The sequence below is a fragment of the Toxorhynchites rutilus genome, chromosome 1 (assembly GCF_029784135.1).
Source record: "Toxorhynchites rutilus septentrionalis strain SRP chromosome 1, ASM2978413v1, whole genome shotgun sequence".
In the NCBI taxonomy this organism is placed as follows: domain Eukaryota; kingdom Metazoa; phylum Arthropoda; class Insecta; order Diptera; family Culicidae; genus Toxorhynchites; species Toxorhynchites rutilus.
The window spans coordinates 1,926,879-1,946,953 of record NC_073744.1 but is presented as its reverse complement, the minus strand read 5'-3'; the positions used below and the strand labels follow the sequence as shown (position 1 = coordinate 1,946,953).

The 20,075-nt window shown below is 38.0% G+C and overlaps 1 protein-coding gene across 6 annotated transcripts in view; it reads right to left on the bottom strand.

Moving 5' to 3' along the window:
• Positions 1-19,763, bottom strand: part of LOC129771884 (chaoptin) — a 36,691-nt gene extending 16,928 nt beyond the window's left edge. The window contains exons 1-3 of one of the 6 annotated variants that reach the window (XM_055776026.1): positions 19,636-19,763; positions 12,649-12,932; positions 12,402-12,581 (exon numbers count right to left, since the gene is read on the bottom strand). In XM_055776026.1, the coding sequence (XP_055632001.1) occupies positions 12,402-12,514 (113 nt within the window). In that variant the 5' untranslated portion in view covers positions 12,515-12,581; positions 12,649-12,932; positions 19,636-19,763. Of the gene's footprint in view, positions 1-12,401; positions 12,960-19,602 lie in introns of all 6 variants that reach the window. The other 5 variants (XM_055776034.1, XM_055776003.1, XM_055776045.1 and 2 more) reach the window with 5 other exon arrangements.
• Between the last annotated feature and the right edge of the window lie 312 nt (positions 19,764-20,075).

Sequence of the window (20,075 nt, the reverse complement as noted above, 5' to 3'; positions counted from 1 at the left end):
GCGCTCTATTATATGTAACAGCTTTGTCGAAGACAGTTTTTGTCTAGAGAGTCACTGTCGAGCTCTAGATGCTAATTTCCACTTAAATGCACCTCCTGGACCATAGTGCAATGATAACTCCTAAGTATTTTTTATCTTTCACGCGTTCTTTCACCGTCTATTTCGAAATTAACGTCAATACTGGAGTTTGCTGCAGAAATGAGCATGTATTTTGTTTTGCCAACATTTAACTTTAATTGCTTAAATTTGGGCCATTTAAGCCAGAGAATGCAAATCTTCGTCTACGTGCTCCGCTGTTTCTTTTATGTCCTTAGCTGCGATGAACAGCACAGTATCGTCTGCAAATAAATTAATCTCACAGTATCGTAAAACTCGTCGCAGATCATTTATATATAAAACTAGCTGACCCGGCAAACTTCGTCCCGCCCAAACTTTGTTTTTTGTCATCAATACTTTCAAACATTCACGTTTTCATACTATGAGCAAGAGGTCCAATCGCAGAACTGTACATTGATTGATCTTCTAATCGACCTCGTTTAATGTTGCATGGCAGCTCCCCCTTAGAGAGGGGGGTGGAGTGTCTATCCACCATAAAAACATTTATTGCACCCTAAATCCTCCACACGCCAAATTTGGTTTCATTTTTTTAATTAATTCTCGAGTTTGTTTGAAATTTGTGTTTCATTTGTATGGCAGCCCCCCCTTTGAGTGGGGGGAGGACTGTCTAACCATCATAGAAACATTTATTGCACCCTAAAACTTTCACATGCCAACTTTGGTTTCGTTTGCTTGGTTAATTTCCGAGTAATGCAGAAATTTGTGTTTCATTTGTATGGCAGCCTCCCCTCAGAGAGGGGGGAGGGGTCTCAAAATATCACGAAAACCTTCCCCGGCCCCAAAAACCCCTACATACCAATGTTCATGTCGATCGGTTCAGTAATTTCAGAGTCTATAAGAATCAGACAGACAGACAGACATCACTCCATTTTTATATATGTAGATAGATAGATAGATAGATAGATAGATAGAAATGGGCCCTAAAACACTTCCCTGTGGCACCCCAAGTGAGTTACCAATGGGATCGGAAACAGAATCGTTGAAACGAGTCTTTTGAGTTCTGTCGCACAAATAGCTTTCAAACCATTTGTACGCCATTCCTACAATTCCAATGCCCTCCAATGTTTGTAACAATAAGGGCCTAGATATCGTTTCAAAAGCGCGTTTAAGATCCAGAAATACCGCAAATATAGTCTTTCGCCTCGATGTTCTCTTTCCATTTTGCTAACACCAGGATCAGTGCGGTTTCACAAGAGTGTCCCTCTCGATATCCCGACTGTTCTGGTATTAGCAAATTGTTGCTATCTATAAAATGAATCAGCTTCCACAACAAGTTCTAACAGTTTTTCTAATATGTGCAACATGTTAATAAGGCGGTACTCTTCGGCTTTATCCGTCCCATTAACTTTGGGGATTGGAATCACAAGGGATTCCTTCCAAACCTTTGGCACGTGCCCAATTCGTAGAGAATCATTTATCAAGTCGAGCAGATCGTGTCCAATGACATGAAAACAATCTTGAATCACTTTTGCGTTGACATTATCAGTACCAGCCGATTTTTTCAATGAAAAACAAATACCCATCAAATCAGCAAAAGTGATAGGTTAAAAACAATCTAGTCTGCAATTGATAATAGTCGGCTGTATTATTTCGACAGGTTCACTAAATTGATTTCACCTGACGCTTGTAGTAAACGGCATACCGTTAATTGAAAAAAAGTCGGGGTGATCCTGAATTGACCCTCTGTGTTTGCTTCGTAGTTATTTAACACGATCGCTCATGTGCTTACCATCAATTGGGGGAACGCATTTGCAATTTAGGGGGTCTGATCAGGGCCACCTCCCCCTATATTTTTTGACTAAACTTGACATTCACACACGTATGACTTTGGATGCTGTCTGTCGTTCTACTGATGGGTCCTGCTCAGATCAACTCATCTGCGCTGTATTCGCATTAAGATACCTAATGTGGGTGTGTGTGTGGGACAGTGTAACAGATATAATCGCAGATGGTCAGTTTGAGCCTTTTTTGGTTTTCATCGTGACTAAACAGTTTTGTATAAATTCCAACAGTAACTACGGTTTTTTTAAAATCCTTCCTGAACAAATTGCAACGTGAGTGGGACCACTGTATCCAACTGCTCCAGCATGACCAAAGTGCCCTAGCTTCTCTCTGCACCTGCGATAACCGATGGAATAAGCTTATGATTAGCAGCCACGACAAAATCATGATCTAGAAGATTAACGCGATATACGAGATGCATTAATCGGTGTCTGCTTATTGACCGCTGTTTAGCCCATAACAATACGTGCTTTATCATCTTGCCTCAGGAAATACACATCTCAAACCGTCCCAGAGTCGAAGTCAGCTGCTCAATCATATAGAGGCGCGTTGATTTATTTAGTAATAAAAAAGGAAGCTTATTACGTAACGATTACGGCTACCACAGCAAATGGGAACAAAAATATCCCCGACTTACATGTATTCGCAATGACGATTTCCCCAGGGACCTTGGTTTTGAAGTCTTGAAGGTTTTGAATGTTAGGGAAACACATTTCGACACATACTTTTTGCCAAGATTTGTGTCTTGTTTCAACGGCATTATGAGCAAACCTAACAAAGAATAAAATCAAAACAAAAAACAGGAAGTGGGTTATGTCTGTGGTATAGCCGCATGGTTGACGTAGGACTATCGTTGTTTTAGTGATCATTTCCATTCTGAATGAATGAATGAAAAAATATTTAAATTTATACATCCAATATTGAATACGAAAATGTTCTACTGAAGGGGAAGAATAATCTTCAGAATATTTTCTGTTAATGCACTTGATTGAAAAATCACAATACAAAATGTATTTTGGTCACAGTATTATATGGATAGAAAACAAATAATCGCTGGAAACAACGGCGATAACATGCTCCAATCGCTGTACAATTACAACTGAGTGGAGTTCTACTTATTCTTCTTGGTTGAATTAAAGAGACTTTAAACATTTCAGTTCATTCGTCTGTAGTCTTCAAAAAGACCCTTGGGAAACTTTCCTACTCGTTCACCTCCATTGCCTTGAGAAAGACACTCGATCCCTCCCCGTCCAGCTCGCCCAGCAACGGTGTTATCCAGTCGGTGTCCTCTCGAAGAATGAGTGAATTTCCGAGCGGCGCTCGCTTATATACCGATTGGTGATTTTAATAGCCTGTTTTGAAAGCAATTTTAAGGCTATTGAAACAAATTTTTGGATCAAAAAGTAACAAGCATATAACGCGTAGACATTTTATCTTTCGAATGAAGTATTTATCATACAATTTCATTTAGTGGTTCAGGAGCTATTCACGCTCAAAATCTCGTTCTCCGGCGTAACACTTTCGTTTTCGAATCTTTGAATTTACACCCCTGTATAGAAATGAAAGACGTAGTCCTACGTCAAAATATCAGCAGAAAGAGGAAACACAGCTTACACACTCTCATTTCGATGCCGTTTCTTCCGGAGGGCCTGCTTCATAATCGCCCAATATTTCTCTATTGGGCGAAGCTCCGACGCGTTGGGCGGGTTCATTTCCTTTGGCACGAAGGTGATCCCGTTGACTTCGTACCACTCCAACACGTCCTTTGAATAGTGGCACGAAGCGAGATCCGGCCAGAAGATGTCGGGCCCTCGTGCTGCTTCAATAGTGGTAGTAAGCGCTTCTGTAGGCACTCCTTAAGGGAAACCTGACCGTTTACCGTGCCGGTCATCACGAAGGGGGCGCTCCGCTTTCCGCAAGAGCAGATCGCTTGCCACACCATGTCCTTTTTGGCAAACTTGGATAGTTTCTGCTTGCGAATCTCCTCCGGAACGCTGAATTTGTCCTCTGCGGAGAAGAACAACAGGCCCGGCAGCTGACGAAAGTCCGCTTTGACGTAGGTTTCGTCGTCCATTACCAGGCAATGCGGCTTCGTCAGCATTTCGGTGTACAGCTTCCGGGCTCGCGTCTTCCCCACCATGTTTTGCCTTTCGTCGCGGTTAGGAGCCTACTGAACCTTGTATGTACGCAGGCCCTCCCGTTGCTTGGTCTGCTGGACGAATGAACTTGACAAATTCAGCTTATTGGCGACATCCCGGACCGAACTTCTCGGATCACGTCTAAACTGCTTAACTACACGCTTGTGATCTTTTTCACTGACGGAGCATCCATTTTTGCCGTTCTTCACCTTCCGGTCGATGGTTAGGTTCTCGAAGTGTCGTTTTAGTACTCTGCTGACCGTGGATTGGACGATTCCCAGCATCTTACCGATGTCCCGATGTGACAACTCCGGATTCTCGAAATGAGTGCACAGGATTAATTCACGACGCTCTTTTTCGTTCGACGACATTTTTCCAAATTTACGAAAAATTGACAGTGAAGCATGGCCAACGTGATCTATACACTCTTATCTGATTATAAGCGAAAGCTGAAGATATAATTCCTAAAAATTAAATTTCTACAGCGTTTTTTCCGTGATGCAATTTGATGTGACACACCCTTTAAATGATTTCGGATACACGTGATGCATCCTTTTATTGATATTTTATACGATTGTAATTTGATACGAATTTATATGTGACCTGACATGTGCAAACGTTATACGATATAATATTTGCTGGGGTTCATAATCAGGACCACCGTCACCACCGTTTTACATCGCTGTGGTGCTGGAGCACTCACTTTCTGTCTGTTGGTATGATCTAGCATTATGTTTACACAATCCATTCACGGATCTGTTCGATTATTCTCATATAGTTTCCGTTGTTTGTCAACGATGAAAGAGTTCCGTGCTGAGGTGATCAAAAAGTTTTTGGAAGGGATTCGATATTCGACGAAAATCACGACGCTCTGTATCGCCGCTGACCTCAATGTTTCGAAATTGATAATGCACAATGTGCTCAAACTTGACTCAGGATGTCAAGCTTTTAGCAAACGTAAAGTCCATAGAGTTTCGGGAGCTTCGAAGAAGAAATGATTCGAATGGGTAACTCTTCTACTATCATGGCACAGTGGACAAGATTTTGTCTTTTAGGATTTGCAGATTGTGGGTTTACAGTTCGAGGAACATCCCAAATAGCAACAAAACCATTTCACGGTTTCGTTTTCTCGTCACTCGTTTTTATTGAGGAAGGCGTTTTTACGTTATAAAACGGATGTTTTGTAGAACATCGTAAAGGCAAGCATGGAAAGATATAACGTGTTTCAGCAGGATGACATACTGCGTATTCAGAACTGATCCGGGAAAATTTGAACGGGTTTTTTTTGGCCTAGTTCACTGGATCTAAGCACCTTGGATGACTTCGTATGGTCACACATGCTGTCGAAGGAAAACGAGCAAAAGGTCTCTACTTTGGCCCAGTTCAAGGCCGTGACCCTCCGAATTTGGGAAGAAATGCCGATGGAAGTCGTGCGTGCCGTCAACGGCAAGTTTGAAAAACGCTTGAAGCTGGTCAAAAAGGTTTAGGTGGTGTTATTCGGAAAAAAAAATCGGAAAGAGCAGCATAACATCACCTTTCATTCAAAACAATAGTCAATCTGAATATCTTACGTAAAATAATCGAATTTTTGTGAGAATATAATGGACACGATGTAATAACGATTGTCAGTGTCAGCTCTGTTTAACTTGCACCTCAACTCCAAACTTCACGAACAATTACCCTCGTCCGTAGCGGTAACGTATTTCATACAATTCGATATGTACAAAAACGTCAGCAAGCATTTCAAACTGTCAAATGAGTAGTAGGACTGTTCGGTTCTCTTCTTTGTTATCGTTATGAGGCAAACCAGCGTGTATCCTCAGAGTCTCAGAGCCAAATATCCCAAAGCGAACGCCCGAACAAGATGTCAATCATTCGATGAATCACTCACTCGAGAAATAAAATAGGTTACATAAACATCGATCCGCAATTAATTTCAATGCGGGATAAAATGGAAGAAAACTGTTTTTTCTGCATTCAGCCTGATGAGACATCTTAAGCTCATTATGAATGCGGATGAGACAAGTCGAAACCCAAGCTTCACATAGCGATGGATAAATTACCGGCGATTTTACGGTTCTCATTCCGTGCTCACTGAACTGATCACGACGAACAATGTCGTCTCCCACCTGACAGTAGAATCGATACAGCAAGAATAGGAAGAGAGAGATAAAGTCTAATGGACCATTTACATACTCAAGGTCAGCCGCTATCTCGCGGGCGAACTATCCACTAGTGTAAATCATTGCATAATTATACACTGGCGGGAAGAATAGATTTTTGCAGTTCCCGGTGACAGACATAGCTAAAGTATTCGATGGTTTCAAGGTTTCCTAGTTTTCAAGTGAACGAGTTTGGTTGGCACCTCCATAGAACGTGTTTTTTTATCTGGAGAGCTGTGCCATTTTCACGAGTGGGAGCTGGTAGTAACTCTACTTAAACTCGTTTTCGAACGGGTCTCGAAGTGAATTGAATCAGATGTGCTGTTTACTATATTTATGGTTCATACATTCCACACGACTGACCGTCTGTTGAAGGAATATTCAAATCGGGAACAGTAATGATGTTTGGATGGTAAGAAAATGAAGACAAGTTTTTAAAACGGTGGTTACTTTCCGCACCCGCGGTTTGCTTATTGATTCGTCGCTGATCCTGGTGTTGTACTAGCTGACCCGGCAAACTTTGTTCTGCCATAAAAAATATTTCTAGTGAATATGTTGGTTGATAAATACAAAATAACTAATGTATTGTAAGTGTGTTTAAATGTTTTAACTAATCGAACGTGATAGATTAAATAGAACGAATGAAATAATTTCAACGAAAGTGAGTTTGATGTTCATGCTGCCGAAAAAGACGTTGCGCATTTTAAAATTTTAATGGAAATTATTACTCGATGTCGTTTAAATACATAGAAGACATAGTCCTGACCCTAGCTTCACTTTTTTTCTATAAATATCCTTGCGTTTCCACCAAAACTGTATTCATGATATGAAATCATCATTCGACACAATTTTCGTTCAAGATTTTTCCCCATTTGCAGGGAATGTGTTACTTTTTTACAATACATATTCGATATGTAGAGCTGAATTTCAATTATAATTTCTGTTTCAAAAGCGTTTTCATTCCACCCAAAATTCATAACTTTTTTGGCCTAATAGAAATGAAATGGAGAAATGGAGCTCAATGTTGTCTACGTTGAATTGTGTGGCAAGGTTGCCACTTTTGCACAACTCGATTAGACTTGAGTCGAACAGATTACAGAATGCAAAATTGCAATGCGTGCGGGTAATTAGTAGTAGACAGATCTGGAAATTCTGAGGAAATTAAACTATCGGTCTCCTCAGGGTATATTTTGTCGACTAACTAAACTAAAAATGTGTGTATGAGGTTATCTTCGCTTCTTCCGAATTCAAGCGAATACATTCTGCAATATGTGGGACCGAATCCGACCGAATTTCATTTTTTGTTTGAACATACGCGCTGTAATGTCTTGACAATGCATTGCGTTTTGGCCTGGCAATAGCGAAAGCTGTGTCGGCTTTGCTCATGATAGTGTCTCGCAAGTGAATGTATTCTTCCTCGCGTCACTTTTGTTGATTGTGTTGTAGGAATCCCAGGGTCTCTACTTTCGCGTACATGTCGACTGTACATTGTTGGTACAGCTTACGATATCGTAAAATGGCGTTGTTCTGACCATGTCGAATGATAAATGATATGATACACATACCAATTCATTGAGCGCACTCTGTTGTTTGTTCCGTTTCCCCCTACCGCATGTTCATAAATATTAAATCAAAATGCGAAATGATGTTCATAATAAATGAAGTATCTATGGCGGGTTTTCGTTGTTTGATGTTTATGCAATAACCGTGTTGTCTCTCCAGAGCGGTCGAGAGATTCCTCGTCAATGAAAATATTCTAAGTATTTCAAAAATTCAATGAGCTAATTCAATAAGGCTTCAGGCTCGCCGGCGATGCGCCGCTGAAAAACGAGCGACGGTTACATTATTTGGATATTTTTTATACCAAAAATACTAAAATCGCTATTAAGAATAGAGTATGGTTGTAACAATTTGGGGTTATATCTATTTTTGAAGCCAGATTTAAGAAAAAAAATTTAGAAAAAAAATATTCAGAATTTTTTTTTCTGTATTGGTCTACCCCAATCGATATTAATAGGCTGACCAAACGTACCGTTTTGAACGGGAAAGTACCGTTTTTTCAACCATTTTTTATTGTTCCGTCTTTTTATCAATTTGCACCGTATTTTGAATAGAAAAATATTTATCTTGCCTGTCCTGGTTTATGATCTTTCAAACATTTATTGTCCTTGTTTGAAGAGATGCTGTATCTCTAACTAACATTGCTGCTAATATGGATGATTCAATTAGAATACTTCATCATAAAAAGAGAGAAATATTGTTGATTAGTGTGGTGTAAAGTGTTCTAAAAAAATATAAAGACCTGTGTCCAGGACCGCATTGTTGACGCAGGCTGGAGGATGCCATGACGCTGTATTTGTCTTGATATCCTATTTTCATTTACTCTAATAGTTCGATCAGGTGATCATAAAAGCTTCGTCATCCGCGCATTTTACGAAAAAAAAATCGGTCAGTGATTGAAAAACAAAGAGGCTTCAGTCAACATTTCGACATTCCCCGCTCAGAATCGATCCCCTATGTTTGGAGCAATGGATAACCCGTGAAACTGCCACATTTAGCGTAATTTTATGAGGCACAATTGAATGGCTTAGGAGTTGAACAACGCTGCAGGAGACTATGTAAGTTAGCTGGTTCTCCGGATTGTGGACGGGACACTATTGGCGCAAATAAGCAGTCGAAACGAGACTATAGAATTACTCAGCTCGATATTGTATTTCCTCCACGAGATAATGTTCGAAGCGTAGTCGCTGATTTGTCTATGGCTAATGAGGCTGAAGCTATCGGAGCATCCTATTATATCTTATCTTCGTTCGGCATAGAGACAAAAGGGATTGAACAATCTTCTATCTGCTTTGTGCTATATGCAAATTAAGCTTGAAGAATTTTTACCTGCGCGAGCGATCTCTAACCGATAGCAAATCATTTAGGTTACGGAATGTATAGTTGACTTAATCCTGAACAAACACTTTTATTTCAAGTTCCATCTCTACAAAATGATATTAACTCAGGAATCAAATCGGCTTGATCATGTCAGTCGCAAAAGGCTTTGTGAAGAAATCCTTCAGACAATTCCTCTTCACGCATTTTTCATGATTAATTATTAGGATCGCTTCGTCCTGAGAGGGGTTGCAAACACTCTCCAAAGGACATTATACATATTTTGAACCATTTCGGCAACTGAGTCCGATTCAGCGGGTTAATAGTCCAATTGTATTCGATAAAGATTTTTTTCGATTCTCCGAAATGATTTTGCTCTTGAACTTTATATGGAGCAAAACCGATATGTGTGACATCAGAGAAACTACCGTCTGCTTGCTAGTTGGAGCGAGAATGAGTATTAGAATTCGCGAATGGCTTATTGGTACCCAATAACTTGCAAATGGGCGGGATTAATTCGCAATTTCTCCTCACTTCACAGTGTTCGTATGAACGAACGCTGCATTTGCAGTTCAAGCGACCGCTTTATGCACGCACGCAGTGGAATATAAAAATTATTCCTCACGACTCCACTCGTTCCTCGGTACAGAAAGCAGAGGCAGGTAAGCACACAAATTCACAGAACAAATGTGCGAGGAAAGGATATGCTTCCTCTTTTTGTTAATTTAAACCATTTATAAATTAAGGAATCGTAATGCATAACTTACCAAACAATTCACAGAGAATTTCCAATTCTATTGGTAAATCGCAAAAAATATTAACATTATTAACGATAAATTATTCCATGAAAATTTCACATGTTTTTTGACCTGGCACCCTTACTGAAGGATGTAATCTTGACGTAGGACTAGTTGATTCAGTTGAAATACTGGAGGTTGACTTCCTTAAAACTGTGCAAGTTTTTCATGATATTGCGTAGAAGTGCATTGAAAAATGAAAACCTAGTCTAGGAGAAACATAACAGTTTTATATTAAAGTCCATTCCGGAGATTTCAAGTGGCATTAGTAAATAAAATCCAGTTTATGTTGATTACAGAAATTATGATTAGTTAGATAAAACTATGGATAGGTTATACCTGTGATACAACCGCAAGGCTGATGTAGGAATATCGATCGTTTGTGTTTATTGATGAAATCATTGATTAAATTAGTGTTTGAATGAAGCAATTTCCGGATATAATTTTAATTCAACATATTTACTTTGTAAGTGAAGAGTTTGAACAAATCTCAATCAATTAATGCATTATGATAGCACTGTTTTCCTCAGTTTTTTTGGGTTTTGAAGTCTGTGTTAGGGAAACACATTTCGGCGATCGTACATCAATCACTGCACAATCATAAATGAGTGGATTTTCGAGCGGGCATCCGTTTGTATGCAGATTTGTGTGCTTTAAATAGCCGGTTTTGAAGCTATTTTTGAGCTATTAAAACAAGTTTTGGGTCACTTTTTTTTATCTTTAAGTGTTAATCTTTCGAAGGAAATTATTATCATACCACTCCGTTCAGCCTACAAAGAGGTATTAACGTTCAAACTTTTGCATTCCAAATGTAACGCTCTTGGCTTCGGAACTTTGAACTTACATCCGGTGCAAAAATGAAAGACGTAGTTCTATATCAAAGAGGTGGAGCAAATAATCCGTACCAATTGCAAATCGTTGTGGGCAAATATTTTCAGAAAAAGGAAACAAATTTGTTAATTGTGAGAAATTAGTAAAACTGACTGATCATATTTTATATTTGCCTGGTAGTAACGGCATCAATCGAAAGGATTTTTCTACGATGAATATTTGGGCAACAGGAATGTCATGTTATAAATGCTATAATAATTGTCAAACAGAACATTGATCTGAAATTTGAAAAAAAAATTAAGATAAAACTTGCAAAGATTATGATAATGATTTGCGATTATGATAATCGCAAAGTCTCTTCAGCATCTAAATATTATAAATGTGCATCCAAGCCTGAACACAACACCGTCGCGGGTGAAATGGACTCTGCCCATAATTTCGCATATCAATGAGGTGTTATAAACGGCTAAGCGAGTGCATCTAATGTTTGTACATATGATTGGAATTATTGTACGTTTTCGGTTTTCGAAATTTTTCAAAAAATATTAAATAATTATATGATTTTTTTTGTTTGGATTTATGTGTCCCGTTTTTATTCTTGAATTGTTTGGTCAACCTAGGTATTAAACATATTGTAATCGGTATCCTAACAGTATTGTATATAGTAAGTCATAGTATATAGTAAGTCAGAAAAAACCTTTCTCACATGAAAAAAATAAATTCATCCAGAATCTCTTCGGGGGTGATAGTCGATCATATTTGAAGAAAAATTTAAACTTCTCCGGCTCCAAAAATATAGCGATTCAAAGTTAGAGCTCAGCAAACCGTGCGCTACCGTTCTGACTAAGCTGTGTCGTTTAGCTTCGACGGGCAGGATTTTTGAGTTTTTCTTGTTAAATTTATGTTAATCACTTCAATCGAGAAATATTCGCAGAATAAATATGGCTACCAAACCTTACTGTCGATATCAGATTGTACGAATAGTTTCCATATTCAAACAATACACAATCTACTAGGCAATCACCGAAATCGAGTATCCACTGAATCGTTGTACGGCTCGCATCGATAGGTGTTTTTTTATGGCTATCTCGAAGGTTAACAACATTCCATCATTCATCGTCTGCTTTATCAAGCGGCGCTGAGTCAGCTTCAAAAATGATTATAATTTCTGGTTGAACACCTCATTGATATGCGAAATTATGGGCAGAGTCCATTTCACCCGCGACGGTGTTGTGTTCAGGCTTGGATGCACGTGTGAAATCGACGATAGGAAATAAAAAAATGATAATGTATGAAGAATAATTGACGTTGGATTGAAAGCGCTGAAATTGTTGGAAAAAGTTGACGCGCTGTTATGTCCATGCAAGAACAAAGAAAACTGCGACCATATGCTCCCATTGTGACCCTCATATTGACGAATTTCTCACGGTTCATTTGGCTATGATAGAGAAGTTTTTCCTGTCATCGACCATAAACTAATTATGCAGCATATGGTTACCCCTTTACTTTACTGAACAAAACGCTGAAGGAAAACAGTAAACATAATAAAAACCCATCCGCTCAAAATATATGTTAGACCAACCCATTTCCACTTCCAATCTAACAGTTACCATTCAAGTTTCAAGGGCGTAAGCCCAAAAAAAAACCACATGTAAAGGTCGAGTGCAAAACAAAACAAACAACACATCGGTACTTACCGGCAGGGTAGCTTGATCGCAGCATCCAATTCGGGGCAGGGGCGCCATGCGCTAACGTAGGTGGTTCTGGCAGCGACCGTGGCCAAGAATAGTAATGTCCAATGCGCCAACATGGCCGGTCAGTAGTAAATCGATGTGAGGCGCGTCACGCTAGACTACAACAGAGCGAGAGATCATCGGCTGGATCATCAAATAACGTGCACAAATTAACTGAAGCAATTCACCAATAAACAGTTCGACAATTTACCGCCAAGAGAGATTAGGACGAAACGATTATTACGGAGAGCACTTTTTCTCTAACCACAATTGTTTATTGTTATTGCCTCTTTCTTGAACCGCGAGAGCGTGCAAGAGGATGTTTTAATTTTCTGCGGCTTTCCACTGCATTTGCACTTCCCGTAATTGCAGCGATCGAAGTGAACGTCACACGCATGTGAGTGGGTTTCCTTTGGTTTGGTACCCGTTGGAAGAAATTTCCCAAACTATTTGGCGCACCGTTCGGTTCTTATTGCATGACTTCCTCTCAAATTCCTATGTAAATAAAAAAAACCACTTGTGCTAAGGTTGCTTCGATGAGTGATACGGTATTACAAAATCGCTTGTGTCATCCGCCTATAGACACTCGTTGGGGTGACATCGGTATTATCACAGTGGGAGCAACCATCAAAACACTGTGTTCATATGTTTATTCAACAAGCAGATGAACGCTTCAAAATTTCACACATTTTTGCTCTCATCGAACGTTGAAGATGCGTACATCAATCAAAGGTATGGTCATCCGATGGGGGCGATTTCTTCACGAGACCGGTTTTCCGATAACGGATGGTACGGACAGTTTGGGGGAGGCGGGTACGCGAAAAAATTGCAGTCCTTAGTTGCTAGCAAATTAAGCTGAGTGCGCACACCTCTTGGTATGTTTTATTTGCGTTTTATTCGAGTTCACGGCGAGTTTATGAGGCTACTTAAAGCGTCCACGAATGGGTTCGCCTTTTCCTAACCTGTTTCATCTCTCGAAGGGTGTGAGTTAATGTGGTGGCCAAGTTGCGTAACTCGCATTATGAGCGGTGCGCGGTTGTCATTCAGTTACCGGGTTGGGCGCGTATATTCTCATGTTAATCAAGCTACGTCTTCCATGTTGTGGATGACATAAGATGACAATACTGACACAAGTGCTTGTGCACAGCAATTCCAAAAACTGAAATGATTAATTATTCCAGCGGATTTGTTGCTGATCCTTAAAATTATGTTGCGGAAATACTTGGATGTTTCATGGATGTTCAAGGTAAATATGTCAAGTGTTATCTCACAAAGCAGTTAAATTGATTATAACGAACGGAAAATTGAAAACGACTCATATAAAATTTATAGCTTTAATGTTGATACATTCGTATGTGCTTTTCGATCGGAATTATATTGAGCCACCCAAAAAAAAAAACAGGCAAAAACAATTTTTTTTGTCAAAACCAATTGCTAACCCTTAGGCCATCCCCCGGATCAATCTTTTAAGGCGATACAAAAACTCACAACTGCCGATCCGGATGTCGGTTGGCATTCCAACTTGACATTCAACCGAACCCAAAACCAAATGACCCATTATTATATTTAGTCGCCAGCTGTCGAGAGTGAGTTAAAACGGTAGTGCAATAAAAGTAAAACCACGTGAACAATTATCATTGTCGTTCTTTTTTTTTCGTTATTTTGGCAAATTCGATTCACAATCCGAAACTCTCTACACTCATTCACTCCTTCCATAGGGGGGAGATGTATTGATTCCCTCGCGCTGCTCTCACAGCTCGCAGCGTACCAAGTCAAAACTCACGGGTATTGGTGCTGACCTCAAAAAAACAAATAAGATGTGTAGCCGGAGCTGAGCTATGCATGAAAATTGGAAAGTGGTATAATAAACTGGTTGTAACAGCCAGCAGCAGCAGCAGCAGCAGCAGCTCCGACTGGATGGGAGTCTCGTCTCGGCAAAACGACAATCGCAACGGGCTTTTATGCTTTATGTGTGTGTTTATATGTATGTATAGTATATCACGGATAGCATAATCCAGCGAGAGACTTGAACGCTCGTCGGCGAGAAACCTTCCTGATGAACAACAACGATGACGACAAAATGTGTAACAAATAGTTTGGTGGAGTACTGATAAAAACGTGTTCTACGCTGATGCATCCATAAAGGAAGGGAAAACACATCTTCACTAATCGTGAAAAACCTATGCTCGCTCGCGATGATCGACAGCATCACACTTCACGAGTGCTAGGATTTGCTCAGCTCCGGTGAGTGTCGGATGAAAGCGGAAAAAGATAATCATGTCACAGTACGGCGAACAAATTACTATAAATCGAATAGGTTCCTGGTTTCAAGGGGTTTAAGTGTGTTTTGGTTGCTTAGACCATTTGAAGTTTTGATAAAATTATTTAGTTTCTTGAGCTGTTTACAAAATTTGAATGAGACAAAATGTCGAATGAGACAAAATGTCGAATGAAAATAACTATAGCTTTCCATTCAAACATATGCAGTGGAGCGTAATGTATCTCTCTCAGAACATTTGTTGGAAGCAGAATTAACCATGAAAGAACCACACGTTCTTCCAAATGCCGATGAAGCCAACGTTTGTTGTTCAGGAAAACCTCACCAAGTGGGCATAATTGCGTAATATGATTTACCGTTTATTGTTTTTTTCCCCCGATAGCTGACTTCTCGTATACACAGATGTGATGAAATGTTAAACATTTCGCCAAATTATTTTCTCTACAATTAACCACTTGATTACCGTCATTATCATAACGTTTTTTTTACTACCGTTTATATCCTCAAACATATTGCATACAATGAATTTGGTAATGTTCGTATGAAATATCCACGAGGAAAATCTAGATCAAACGCTGTCCATAATTCGCAATTGAAGCCTCGGTGGTTTATATTATAGATGCGTGTAATTGTTCGACTTTAGACTGCGAGTTTAAAAAAAATAGAAAAAAAAATAAAATGTAAGTTTTTTTGAAATTACTGTTTTGAAAATTTGGCACTGAGCAGCAGTAGGACTTGGACTTAAAACATCTCTACCAGATAAGAAGCTCGAAGGCAGTTTGAAATTGTCGAAATTTCTGCTTCATGTTATTTGATTTCTTGAAACACGTAATCCTGAAACTTAACCAGATTGGGTGTGCAATTTAATTCGTTGTCTTGACGTAGGACTTCGTCTTTAGTTTTTATATAGAGGGGTCATTCTACGAAAAATGTAACGAAAAATTAAGAGATTTCAAATGCATCTTACGCAGAATTGTTCTAACGATATATGTTATAATATATACCATTAGACGAAAAATGTATCCAGCATGTTTTTAACCTGAGATATCAACAGTGGAAATAGTGAAACAAGTGAGCAATTCAACGACTAACAGAGGTACCGTTCTGAATCATATTACGGACGCTTAAGGCATATGATGCAGATAACAGATCTAAACTTTATGCACAGGTATTATTTGGTTGATATTTTTAATAAATTAGTTCAATATGCTTTTAAGTTTTCTACTTTGGTACCTATTTGATTGAAAACATACAAAAATCATCGATTAAAATGCTTTTCAAATGAAGCGAATAAGAATCAAACTTCGGACACAAAATCAAATTTCGGACAGATTGAATTAATATTTTGGACACTTTATTTTGTAATTTATGATGTTGTCCGAAATATGATTCAGAACGGTATGTTTTGCGAGCGAATACAATGGTAAATTATGTATTACGCATTCTTTCTTTCAGCTTGGTTCCCGTGAATGTTGTATGCAACACAAAATCGTGTGCAATAATTCGTTCTATCAAGCAAATTAGACTTCCAGATTAGATGTAGATGGTGGAGTGGGTTAGTAAGATGGCTGCAATTCAATAGAAAATTATTACTTCAAAAAATCATTATTCTAGCGATATTGTTATGGACCACAGTGTCAGTGTGTGTGACGCGAAATATCGTCTGTGAACGAACATTATTTAACAGAAAAAACTACTATTCTCGATGGCTTAGAATAAGACTAATAATAAGACAATGGAAAGAACGCACAATAGACGAATTTCATGCCAACTCGTCTTAGGAGTTGGCAGCACCATCTCAGATAGCAGCGAAACGTTGTGGGTGTAAAGACATGGTTCACTTAAGCAACTTTGCATATTTGAAATATTCGAAAAAAAATTAGACTACTTTTTGGAAAAGTATAACTTGAAAATTATGAAACCTACAAAATTCTTGTCAAAGGATGAAATGTAGGAAATTGTTTAAATTTTTACAAAAAAAACACCAAAAAATTTTTGGAAAAAAAAATTCGCTGACAAAAAAGTTATTAAAAAAATTAAAATTCATTTTTCTCAGAAACGTATTTTTTCAAATTCCCAAAAATATATATATGAATAGTCCTTACAATTTCCAACAAGTCGTCCATACATCGGGAGATGGGCACTTTTACAGGTAAAAAGCTTTTCTAACAACTTTTTCATATTGTCTTTGAAAAAAATACAACTTATCCTAATTTTGTTTAAAGTCAAGATAGCGATATAATGTACTGGACAAAGTTTTAGATCTTGTTCAAATATAAACTTTTGACGAAGACATCAACTTTTTATCTTTTATAGTTTTTGGAATATAAGTCATTTTTGTATGAAGACTCCTGAAAAAAATAATGTTTTGCTCGTAACATTTGTGTGTGAGAATTTATTCTCACGTTTGACATGTTTCTAAATAGAGAAAAGTTAGCTGATCATGCAAATTGCGATAATTTATACATAAAAATGTAACGAATAGAACATTAATAGCATTTTTTCAAAGGAAAACATGAAAAAGTTGTTGTTCGAAAAACTTTTTCCATGTAAATATGCCCATCGTCCGATGTATGGAAAACTTGTTAGAAATTTTAAGGGCTAAGGCTATTTTTTTCAGAATTTTAAAAGCTTATGTTTTCGAGAAAAATTAATTTTAATTTTCAAAATATTTTTTTTTCAATAAATTTTTTTTCCAAAAAATTCTTTGGTTATTTTTAATGAAAACCAAAATAATTTCCTACATACCATTCTTTGATTAAAATTTTTTAGGTCTGATAGATTTTTTTAGTAGGTTTCTTTTTAAATGTAGATTTTTTCAACTTTTTTTTCGAAAAATCTTAATTTAAAAGCTATGAGATCTACAAAAAGTTGGTCAGAGAATGAAATGTAGGAAATTACTTAGGTTTTCATTAAAAAGTATCAAAACAATTTTTGGAAAATTTCACTGTAAAAAAAATTTAAATTCATTTTTCTCGAAAAAATATGCTTTTAAAATTCAGAAAAAATAGATATAAATAGCCCTTAAAATTTCCAACAAGTTTTCATACATCGGACGATGGGAAAATTTACATGGCAAAAGTTTCTCGAATAACAACTTTTTCATGTTTTTCTTTGAAAAAATGCTATTAACGTTCGTTACATTTTTATGTATAAATTATAGCAAATTGCATGATCTGCTAACTTTTCTCTATTTAGAAACATGTCAAACGTGAGAATTTACACACAAAAATGTTACGAGCAAAACATTATTTTTTTCAGGAGTCTTCATACTAAAATTACCTATATTCCAAAAACTATAACAGATAGAATGTGGACGTCTTCGACAAAAGTTCATATTTTAAAAAGATCTAAAACTTTGTCGAATACACTATATCGCTATCTTGACTTTAAACAAAATAAGGATAAGTTGTATTTTTTTCAAAGAAAATATGAAAAAGTTGTTTGAAAAACTTTTTTCCTGTAAAAGTGCCTATCTTTCGATGTATGGACGATTTGTTGGAAATTGTAAGAGCTATTCATATATATATTTTTGAGAATTTAAAAAAAAACGTTTTTAAGAAAAATGAATTTTAATTTTTAAAATAACTTTTTCGTCAACAAAATTTTTTTCCAAAAAAATTTTGGTATTTTTTTGTGAAAATTAAAACAATTTCCAATATTTCATCCTTTGACATGAATTTTGCAGGTACCATTGTTTTTATGTTAAAATTTGTTGTAAAAATTGAGAAAAAAAATTGGCTTTTTCCAGAATGTAGTCTAATTATCTAATTACTCGAAGACTTGTGAACAATATGGTCGAACAATAGCATTATTCGACTATTAACACTTGGTGAAGCCGGTACGAACCTATCATTGATTGTAATAAAACTAACCGGTTGAATAGTGATCGTATCTACAATAGGTGTACGAACTACACACTAATTGGAGGAAAGAACGCTTATTTTCTTTAAAAAAGGGAAATAAATCTGTTATTTCGGATCTCTCTTGGACCCACTACAATAGTTACACACCTGTATGGTACGTGTAAGAGTGTAAGATTATACTCTGTGTTCGAGCGACTAGAATAAACATTCGAATTGTTCAACCAATTTCTTGAGCACTTAGGCAACATTCATTCCACTAGCAGTGGTAAAAAAAATACATCTCGTCGAACTAGCTACTGGCGATCCAATTCACATGAATTAACAGCGATAATTGAGTACATAAACACGAAAAAAAATTCTCGGCTCGATGTACGACACCTTGGAAATTGAATGAAACGCAAGGCCCATTGTGAAACGAATAACCGTATGCATTCTACGAAGGCGACCCACCGCCACTTACCAACCCGCGCATGTAAGTTCATTTTTTTTCTCTTCAAAGGATCGCAGATAGCGACCACAATTCTAACCATTCGTGCCGCGTAGCAGATGATCGATACTACTTTAGCAGTTGGTTCGCTTCTCTTATGTACGTTTATCTCAGAAGATGAAGACGATTGTCGTGGTATTAGTGGTAAACAACATCAATGAGTAGGTCCTCTGGAATGTTGTCTTGTCGTCACCAGTCCAGTTTACAGTCCAGGGCACCAACATCAGCTTGGACAGCGAGAAACGAAGAAACAATTATGGACTCCAAGTAGAAAAGCTACAAACGTATACGTATTCGCGCTTTCTGAACACATCTCATTCCACCAGAGCACAGTACACATTTAACGGCCATATACGATCGCCCATTTTCGACTGCAATGCACAGGTGGACCCTAAACGTGAACACACTTGATCGAGTGTGACTGACAGACTCCGAAATCACACCAAGCACTTGTCTAGTTCGTTCGTTTGTATCCAGCGAGATTTGTAAATTCCTCAAAACCCGTTACACTTCGAACCAAAAAAAAACCCTCACTGTTTTCATTTGCTTTCTTGCTCTTACTCCCACCTTTCTTCCTTAACTGTTGCCACCTCACTCGCACACTGGCCACTGGTAGATGCGTGTGACCACGAACGATTAAAGCACACGGATCGCGGATCGACTATCTGAACAGCGACTTACCGTACGCGCTGCGAATTAAAGACTGACTCGGCCACGAACGTCCCATCAGGAGCCTGGGTCTTTTTGGAGGAGACCAAGCGTGCTCTCTATTTTCTCTATATACGGTGCGAACACAAAACGAGCACGAGAAAACGATAATACGATCAGCATGAGAGGAGAAGACATTAAAAAACGTGAGACTTAATAACAGTGAAGAAGGAAAACAACAACACAGAAAATCAGCTAGGTTGGAGCATTCAAACGCAGAAAACCATTAGCGTCGGACTCCCGAAGGATCGTAACCCGGTGTTCTGCGTCGGCCATACAGGTGAATGCGTTTAGCTGAG